Consider the following 9464-nt stretch of genomic DNA (forward strand, 5'->3'; position numbering starts at 1 on the left):
ATTAAATAAAATGCACACATTACTTGTATTTTTAGTTTTAAACACATTGTATGGCTCTCACGGAATTACATTTTAAAATATGTGGTGTTTATGGCTCTCTCAGCCAAAAAGGTTCCTGACCCCGATCTATGCGGTTCGCACACTACACGTAAAACTATATCCAAAATCCAGAATATTAGAATCCAATGTGACCCACGAATCAAAATGTTTGCCCACCCCTGGATTAAATAGAACATGAACATTCATTTATTGAGAGGTTTAATCAACAACAATAAGTAGCTATACAAAATAAAGATCAAACACATACATAAAAACAATACAAATACAAAATCATACAACTGCTTTTATACATGGACACACACTGCTAATAGACAAAGTTGCACAAAAGCATTATTTTTTCCCCCATTCTGTGCTCACTAAGCTCCACAACTCTTCAGCTATCTCACGACGAGTTTTTCCAGTGGTGTCGATGTTGATGGGAGTTACCAGATCTTGTCCATAATGCACTGCAAGCAGAGAAATGTAGTTATGGTAATTGCAGTCACCCAGAATTTAATCAATTACAAAGGCAGTACCTCCTTTAAGGATTGGTGCGTCTGTATCAACATCCCACTTGATCTTGGTTATTAATTGGTACAGCTTCACAACGTGTCTGTTGAGTAAAAATAGAAAAAAAAAATATTAATTATTTGGCTATCTAGGACGGCAATGGACATCCAATCTATTTTGATGGGAGGGGCGAATGAACATTCGCTAATTCACCCTTCCCAGTCATAACAGAAGGGTCTGACAGCAGCTGCAGCCACGCTATAAACCACGCCTCCTGTTGGTAAGGTGGCGCGAAAAATGTGTTTACTGTACTATGTGAAGTTCAAAGGGTTTTTGGGGCAATAGGCCCTAGACCAATCCTTACCCTAAACTTAACTAGACACAGGGGTATTGCGCATATTGCGATAACTACATTGTACATTGTTGCTATGTTTGGAAGTCATTTAATGTTTTGAATCAGCCATTAAAGTTGTTAAAATTGCTCCTGTTATTGCATTAATTCCTTCTGTCTACTTTAGACATGTGAAAGTTTTAAAAGTGTTTCATCATTTAAAGATAGATTCAAGTCAAGATTTTGCCGATTTAGGAGTATATTAAATAACAAGTTAGTTAGGTTCGCTATAAAAGTGCCCTCCTGAAAAGTCTACTGCTTTAAGATGACGGCTGCTTACTAACGTCGGCGAGTTTATCACTTCGTATCTAGTTCTCTATTCATGTGCTTATGCCGCTGAGTCTCATTTCGCATCTAGTTCTATATACATGTGATATCTACAGTAGCATCAAGTGGGCGTAGTTTGTAGGTTGTCGGCTGCAGTCAGGTATTATTGGATGGAACACGTTTCCTATTATTTTCAGTTTCCAGTTCGACCTCAGCAATATGTCATTGTTTATGATGCAATTTCTTCAGGTATCATTATGCTGTGCAGAAACATAAACTTGCCATTACAAAGTGTATCTCCTCCAAATATACTAAATTCAAGTGTAGGGAAATTATTTTTGCTATATAACAAAAATTCATATAGATCTGTTCGTTCTCTATTTCAGAATGAACTAAGATCCATACTATATGTTAAGTCTTTTTGGAATTAGGTTGTTGGAGATATAATTTGGTCTAAGGTATGGACTATCCCCAACATGTTTCTATTGACAAATAATAGATTCTATCCCGCAAACCATTACATGAAAAAATTCAAGCAGGACATTGATACAAACTGTTCGTTCTGTGGAAGTCATCCAGAGACAGTTCAGCACCTTTTTTAAAAATACATTTTGGAAAGAATTTAGCAATTTTCTCAGCAGGAATCCACATGTGGACTTAGAACTCAAATGGGAATATATATATATATATATATATATATATATATATATATATATATATATATATATATAAAAGAATCTCGAGAGTGGGAATGTTATTAATCTACTCATTTTATAATCAAAATTCGACCTCCACAAATGTAAATTTACCAAGCTGTTACCTTCCTTTTCTAACTTTCATAACGAAACTGTATGCTACATAATTCTGTTGAAAAAAAATCAAAAAATTTGAAAGCTGAAAAGACTATCTTTGTGGAAAAACTAGAACTTTTTTGTGAGTAATTGATTACAATGTTTTTAATTTTCTCTCTGATATACATTGTGTGGTATGTTCATACCCCCTGGCATATTTGTGTGTGTTTTTTTTTTTTTTTGTATTGTTGATTGTTAATTTGTTTTTTGTTTTAAAAAAAAAAAAAAAAAAAAAAAAAAAAAACGTTTCCTAACACAGGCGGCGCCATCTTAACATTTTCTGCGACGAGTTTCCGGTTCAGATAGCGCTACAACTACAAGATGTGCAGTTGGGCTATTCTGTGCATAGACAACGTTAAACTTAAAATCAAACCAGAGGAACACGGGGAATGCCCCAAAATGGATTCAACCCGACGTGTACGAGGCTCTGGGACTTTTTGTGCTGTACGTGGTTGTGTGAACTCCTGGAGACGCCTAAATACATGGCTGGAAAGGGAATGTTTTGATCACCGACCAACGATAAAGCGCCACTGTGGATGTACCCCGCCATACACTTTCCATCAGAAACCAAAAGCAGAGGACGAGTCAAGGATGTGGCTAGCTGCTTTAAAATTAAAAAATCCACCGAAAAGATTATATGTTTGTTCTTATCACTTCGTTGATAGGAAACCCACAAAAGAGCATCCTTTCCCGGAACTTTGGTTGGGATGCGACCGTCCCCCCGAGACGAAGAAAGGCAAGCGAAAGAGGAACTTCCAAAGTAATGGTAAGTCTTCCATTGTTACAATGTTTATGTAATTTTTTGGGTGCGGATATGTTGTGATTGTCCTCTGTATTAGTAGAAATTGTATTTAGTGTGCGTCTTTGCGTTTTAGAAATCGCTGAAAGTGACGAACCGAAGTTCAGAGACGCAACAACGCAGTGGGAGGATTTCACATGGCGTGATCATACCTACGCTTCAGTCGTCCCTTGTGTACACAAAGCGACACAGACGGAGATTCAACCAACAGCTTATGGTGTGATTGTGGATGATTCTTCTTCTCTGCTGTACACTGGACTTAAGCTTCTAAATTTTTACACTTTGGTTTCAACGATGTTGCAATTTGGAAAAAAGTCATGTTCTATTCCCATAGTGGACCAAATTTTGATGACCCTAATGAAGTTGAGACAAAATCTTGCATTAGGAGATTTGGCCCACCGTTTTCGTGTGTGCACGTCTACAGTTAGTAACATAATCACTTACTGGATTGACACCCTGGGTGAGCAGCTTGAGCCCATGGTGTGCTGGCTACCAAGATGTGTGATTCGTGGGAACATGCCACCCGCATTTAAAAAGAAGTACCCTCACACCACTTGTATTATTAAATGTGCAAAGACGTCAATTCAGAGAGCAACAAACCTGAACATACCCAGTGCCACTTTTAGTCATCATAAAAGTACAAACAATATAAAGTATCTTGTTGCTGTGTCCCCCCATGGGCTGATCATGTTTATATCTGCGGGGTATGCTGGTAAAAGCAGTGAAAAGTGCATCACAATGAACAGTGGATTGTTGAAGGCCTTGAGGCCTGGTGATGAGGTACTGGCGGACCGGAGTTTCACTATTCATGAAATGCTGCATGAAAGGAAGGTGAAGCTAAATATCCCTGCCTTTAGCCACAAGCGTGGTCAGTTAAATAAAGTAACACGCACCAGAAGAGTGCCCAATGTGCTTAAACATGTTGAATGGGCTATCCAGAGGCTGAAAGTGTTCAAAATACTGTCGCAAACTGTACCCATTTCCATAGCCCCAAGGTTTGACAAAATTCTAACAATCTGTGCAGCCTGTGTTAACATGAGGTGTAAACTAAGGCACCAGCCACAAAAGCGACTAAAATTTGGCAAAATTAAAAATAATATTACAGTTGCCTAATGCAGAAGTGCTGCAGCAGATGATATTGTTTCTATGAAACATTACAAGGTATTTTTCACCTGGTTGTTATAGTTTGGTATTATGAGCATCACTCATGTATCTGTACATCCATTGTTTTTTTTGATTGCAGATATTGATCACAATAAAACTTATGGACAACATGATTCAGTGTCTTGTGATATTTATAAGAATTGGTGCATGTGCAAAACGGGTCAATAAACTACAATTTGGAAAATTAGCAAATATGTCTTGATTTGCAATATTATCGTAGGTGGAGCGTAATGTGCAAAACAGGTCAATAAATCACAATATGGAAAATGAGCAAATATGTCTTGATTTGCAATATTAACGTAGGAGGAGCATAACTCGAGCCTTCCATCATCAAAGTAACATACGTAACTTGAAGCATCGTGTGTAGAAAGTAAATGCACGTAGTTTAGATGTGTGAATATCAACATGAGTGTTGTTTTGAGGCACATCAAGTGTCCTCCCTTGCCTAACAGCATTTTCCACCTGTAAACAAACACAAAACTGTTGAAACACTTGCATTTAGGGGAATAAGCCACATTTTCCACCTGTAAACAAACACAAAACCTGTAACACTTGCATTTAGGGGAATAAGCCTGTGTCTGACTTGTAGTCGATGAGTGTTTTCCATTTTTCTATCGTTGTATAACTACATTTAGCAAAGATGATGCTATGACGCTAAACACCGAATTCTGGTCAAATTTAACATAATTGTACCATTCTACACAGATACTACACGAACTGATTAGTAGCAGCATTTGTACTCCTAGCCCAGTAGTTAGCACGTGTTGCAGTAGAAGCAGCTGCAGCAGTAGTTGTAAGTAATGATTTGTAATTATGGTGATGTTTAATATTATCATAATAAAAAACAAAGACAAGTCGTTACATGTGCAAGATTTTAGGTTTAGTATTTTTGGAGCATTGGAAACATGAAAATGCAGACATGAGAAGAACAAACAAACCTTCCATAACACAGCAGCAGCATGGCCACATGAACGCCCTGGACCTCCTATACAAATGCAGTCTGCAGTCTCAACCTCTCCCACCTGTTACCAGCACCCATACTTTTGCTTTGTGGTACAGAGCATTGATGGTTGGTTCCACATCTGCTTTCATGAACACAAAATTCCAGCGTTCTTGTATAGGGACACATTTAACTTTGTTGCTGTGCAGATACGGGAATCCTTTGGTGCTTTTCAGGTTCCTGATTGCGATTTCATCCACTGCCATTGAATCAATAATATATGAAAATATTTCGATTGTGGTGACCCTCAGCCATTTCTTCATATGCATATGGATGCGGTATTTCCAAATTGTGTTTTTTTAGGGGTTTTGATGAGTAATGCCACTCTAGCGCCATTGTTGCTTTGGTTCAAAAATGTGGAAAACAGAAGTTGCGCGGTAAAGCGGAAGTATGTTAGAAACTCGTCTATAAACGTTCTTTCTGTATGACTAACTACACACTATATACTCTGTGAACACAAAACCTACCTGGGCTAGCAATGAATGAGTTGAGACTAAATTTTAAAGTAACACTCAGTGGAAAAGAAAGAAGCCATCAATGAATTAATTTGGCTGTTGAAGTGATGACGAGCTGCACTGCCATCTACTCAATGATGAAAAAGCAGACACTCACAATGTAGACGGGATGACCTCAGTGGTATCTTCTTCCATCTCAGTCTCCATTGCTGTGAGCTCGTCCTCCTGTTTCCTCAGTTTGTCCAACTCGCGCTGCAGAAGCCTGGGGTATAGGTTAAGGACACTAGTATTGCAATGCTGGTCAGATAACGGTTTCTAATGATAGCTTGTAGAGGTGGTGCGAAATTAGGCGGCAGAGGTTCCTTCAAAATATTAAAATGCAACAGTTGTGCGTAAAAGTATACTCTAATTCTGAGTCCAACGTCTCATTCTTGATCTTGCACTGCGTCAGCTCCTCTTGCAGGCTCTCCAGTTCATTCAGATTCTTTTTTGCCTCCAGGTCAACAAGATTCTTTGCCAGACACTCTTCTTGCTCAGCCATATCTGAGTGTTGAAATATAATGAAGATAAAAGTTGTTTACAGTAAGGTCTGATTAATACATTTGGAAAGCAAAATGGATGCATGGAAACTACAGTCTGATTAACCAAAGATATTTGGTCTATAAACAGGTTGGGGTGTGTAAAGGTACAGATTGGAGATTTGACACTAAACGCGTTAGACCAGGGGTCGGGAAACTTTTTGGCTGAGAGCCATGAACACCACATATTTTCAAAACGTAAATCTGTGAGAGCCATACAATATGCTTACAACTAAAAATACAAGTAATGTGTGCATTTTATGTAATTTCAACACTTTTAAAGTACAATAATTCTCTGAATTCTTTTATAATAACATTGTTATGCTGTTGCGAATCAGTGATGAGTATTTCTTACCATTAATTCGACTTCTGGTGCTGCATGGTTTTGCTGATGGCTTTGTAGTCTGGTTGATACTTGGTGGGGTTAAGCTTCATGCAGGCGTTGAGAAACTTATGCACTGAGCACCATCAATGCACACCGAAACAAGTTTATCCATCGGTAGATTTTTTTCTTTAGCGAACTCAGTGAAGGACTTGGATAAATTCTCCCCTCTTGTTGTTCCTTTCATAGTCAAATCTTTGCAATCATGCTGAACTGGAATAAATAGCTTACATCTGTTGACTCATCCAAAGCGAGATAAAAAACGGCGCCTCATTTATGTCCTGCTGAAAAGTACGATATTCCTCGTCTTTTTTTCTTTTTGCCATCTTCTCAAAAGGGTTTCTAAAATCTAGGGCTTTCAAATTATTAAAATTTTTCGAGTTAATCACAGCTTACAAATTAATTAATCGTAATTAATCGCAATTCAAACCATTTATAAAATATGCCCTATTTTTCTGTACATTTTTGTTGGAATGGAAAGATAAGACACAAGATGGACATATACATTCAACATACTGTACATAAGTACTGTATTTGTTTATTATAACAATAAATCAGCAAGATGGCATTAACATTAACATTCTGTTAAAGCGATCAATTGGATAGAAAGACTTGTAGTTCTTAAAAGATAAATGTTAGTCCAATTTATAGAAATTTTATATTAAAACCCTTCTTAATGTTTTCGTTTTAAAATTTGTAAAATTTTCAATCAAAAAATAAACTAGTAGCTCACCATTGTTGATGTCAATAATTACACAATGCTCATTGTGCTGTAACCCATAAAATCAGTCGCACCCAACTGCCAGCAGAGGGTGACAAAACACAAAAAAAACAAGTAGCAAGTAGACATGACACTGCTGTCATTTTAATCTGTTTGAGCTGGGCATGTGCATTCATTGCGTCAAATATTTTAACGTGATTCATTAGAAAAATTAATTACCGCGCGTTAACGAGATAATTCTGACAGCCCTACTAAAATTAGATGACAACGCGGAAAAGGAAACTGAAAACGAGGAAAGTTTACTGCCTGATCTTACCCACACATCAGCCGCCATTTTCGACAGCAAAATATGGCAACCCCACTTGAACAGTGTCTCTGTCTCATCTGCGTTGCCTATGCGATTGATAGATAGATAGATCGCCACTAAAGCACTAAATTTTAAACTGTAGCTATTACAATAAATGTAATACAAAGCTTATTCTTGAAGTCTTATGAACAATAGATAGATAGACACAATGACATGTATGTTTGCCACTTTCTCACCAAAATTACTGCGAACCGGCTTTCTAGTCGCCGGTTGTAGTATATGGACTAGGTGTCCCATGATCACCCCGGGCTCACGCAGCCAATAGCATGGAACTTGGGGGGATCTAAAGTAGCACATCTAGGTTGCTATTTGATGATATCTAGTGCAAAGTACGCGAGTGTTGTCGGAGCACTAAAAAGGTTTACACCGCAAAAGTCACATATGCTCATTACTGCACAACACCAGCGTATGACCGGTGACCGTCGCCGTTTCACGTAAAGAAGTACAACGAAACCTTTTTTTTTTTTTTTTTTTTTTTTTAAATAATTAAAGATTTGTCTGCGAGCCAGATGCAGCCATCAAAAGAGCCAGAGCTGGCTCGCGAGCCATAGGTTCCCGACCCCTGCGTTAGATACTAAGAAAAAATAAATAGTATGATTCCTTGCCTTTTAAAATCTGTGTCACAGTCTCTCTGGTCTTCTCATGTCGATCAAAGAAAGATTCATGTGAGCTGCTCACTCGATTCAGCTTCTCAAGTTGATAGCCACTAATGGCAACAAGTGCATCCAGGGTCTCCTGGAAGTCGTCCAATTGATCCTCGAACATTTTGATGTGGTGGTATTTTGTTTCACTGAAAGAAATAATATATTATTACATTTAAAGAGTGATCAATGTGAGCAGTTAAGTTTTTATTAAAGCCAACCATTTTGCTATTGTCGTATGGTTTTTGGGTCTGTGGGACTTGTTTTCAGTAGTTTTCACTAAAAACTGACACATACACTTAATTAACTCGTTGGTTGTCATTGAGGGTGCCAGACATCTAATCCATTTGAACTGGGAGGGCTGTCAGCAAATAAACGTTTGTTCAGTCAAATCATTTCTTGTAATGAACATTCAGGAAAATATATTCTTAATGATCACTCACCATATATCCTCCCCACCCTAAAAATTATACAGTACTTCATTATATACCATGTAAACTTGTAAAATGTGGCATAAAATGACAAAAGGTTTCAATTTCTCATACTATACAATGAATGGAACTTGCCAGTCTATACATAGAAAACTAATGGAGGCACCCATGAGAAAGCTCAAAACATGAAATTTGAAAAAGATGAAAGTGATCAGTTATGAAACATCTTGCTTCAATTGTATCCTTTCATATTTTGATTTTAACTCATTGGCTGCCATTGATAACATTGGACGTCCAATCAAAAAGTAATACGATGCATGGTAAATTTAATCGAACTAAAAAAAAAAGGGCATGTATTAACCAACTGCTTTTAATAGGGTTTAAGTATTGAACATTAAACGATAGTACATCGCGACAATAACTTTTTTGTTCTGTTTCTGAAGAACAGTTATCCCTCTTTCATCTATTTTTACGGCAATGTGTCCACCGGTCCACACAAACACGGAATGGAGAACAAAACACCATAAACAAATATTATCGCTTATGCAAAAGTTATTTAAAACATTCGTCACATTACGGAATTATCAGCAATACGCAAATAGTAAAATCTACACAACGAACCAGTATAGCAACGTAAACGTTTCATGTACTAATGAAAACGTTAATTTTAGAGCAATATTACCAGAGTAGTTTTTCTTCTTTTGATTCAAATCCTGAGCCCGCGACCTTTCTTCTTTGCTGTGCAAGGGTGGATATTCAACGGCTCAGCGGACTACTGTTTTGCTACCGCCTCCTGCTGTTCGGAAGTGAGAAGGTATGTTGGTGTGAAACTTGTAAAGTTCTATTACTAATATAATAATAATAACGA

At 37.5% G+C, this 9464-nt stretch overlaps 2 protein-coding genes across 4 annotated transcripts; one reads left to right on the plus strand and one right to left on the minus strand.

Annotated features, from left to right (window-relative positions):
- Positions 1-257: 257 nt before the first annotated feature.
- Positions 258-9391, minus strand: spc24 (SPC24 component of NDC80 kinetochore complex). Of its 3 annotated transcripts, none has more exons than XM_057817038.1 (7): positions 8609-8860; positions 8463-8526; positions 8130-8314; positions 5881-6019; positions 5634-5738; positions 576-652; positions 258-506 (listed from the first exon to the last, which is right to left on the minus strand). In XM_057817038.1, exons 3-7 carry the CDS (start codon positions 8287-8289, stop codon positions 391-393), a joined length of 597 nt encoding a protein of 198 aa, XP_057673021.1. In that variant the 5' UTR covers positions 8290-8314; positions 8463-8526; positions 8609-8860; the 3' UTR covers positions 258-390. The 3 variants fall into 3 exon arrangements, with proteins under 3 accessions (XP_057673021.1, XP_057673019.1, XP_057673020.1); XM_057817036.1 differs by having other exon boundaries at positions 8387-8526; XM_057817037.1 differs by lacking the exons at positions 8463-8526; positions 8609-8860 and adding an exon at positions 9279-9391.
- On the plus strand, positions 2354-4118 carry si:dkey-56d12.4 (uncharacterized protein LOC799220 homolog). Its single transcript, XM_057817035.1, has 2 exons — positions 2354-2824; positions 2934-4118. Exons 1-2 carry the CDS (start codon positions 2380-2382, stop codon positions 3968-3970), a joined length of 1482 nt encoding a protein of 493 aa, XP_057673018.1. The 5' UTR covers positions 2354-2379; the 3' UTR covers positions 3971-4118.
- Positions 9392-9464: the final 73 nt, after the last annotated feature.

The sequence above is a fragment of the Corythoichthys intestinalis genome, chromosome 16, assembly GCF_030265065.1.
Source record: "Corythoichthys intestinalis isolate RoL2023-P3 chromosome 16, ASM3026506v1, whole genome shotgun sequence".
Classification (NCBI taxonomy): domain Eukaryota; kingdom Metazoa; phylum Chordata; class Actinopteri; order Syngnathiformes; family Syngnathidae; genus Corythoichthys; species Corythoichthys intestinalis.

Excerpts from the sequence above, each read along its gene's own strand:
- si:dkey-56d12.4 (XM_057817035.1), top strand. The coding sequence starts at position 2,380 with ATGTGCAGTTGGGCTATTCTGTGCATAGACAACGTTAAACTTAAAATC. Across the intron at positions 2,825-2,933 it reads GAGGAACTTCCAAAGTAATG|AAATCGCTGAAAGTGACGAA; the intron begins GTAAGTCTTCCA and ends TTTGCGTTTTAG.
- spc24 (XM_057817036.1), bottom strand. Across the intron at positions 8,315-8,386 it reads CATACGACAATAGCAAAATG|TGAAACAAAATACCACCACA; the intron begins GTTGGCTTTAAT and ends TATTTCTTTCAG. Across the intron at positions 507-575 it reads CGCACCAATCCTTAAAGGAG|TGCATTATGGACAAGATCTG; the intron begins GTACTGCCTTTG and ends CTCTGCTTGCAG.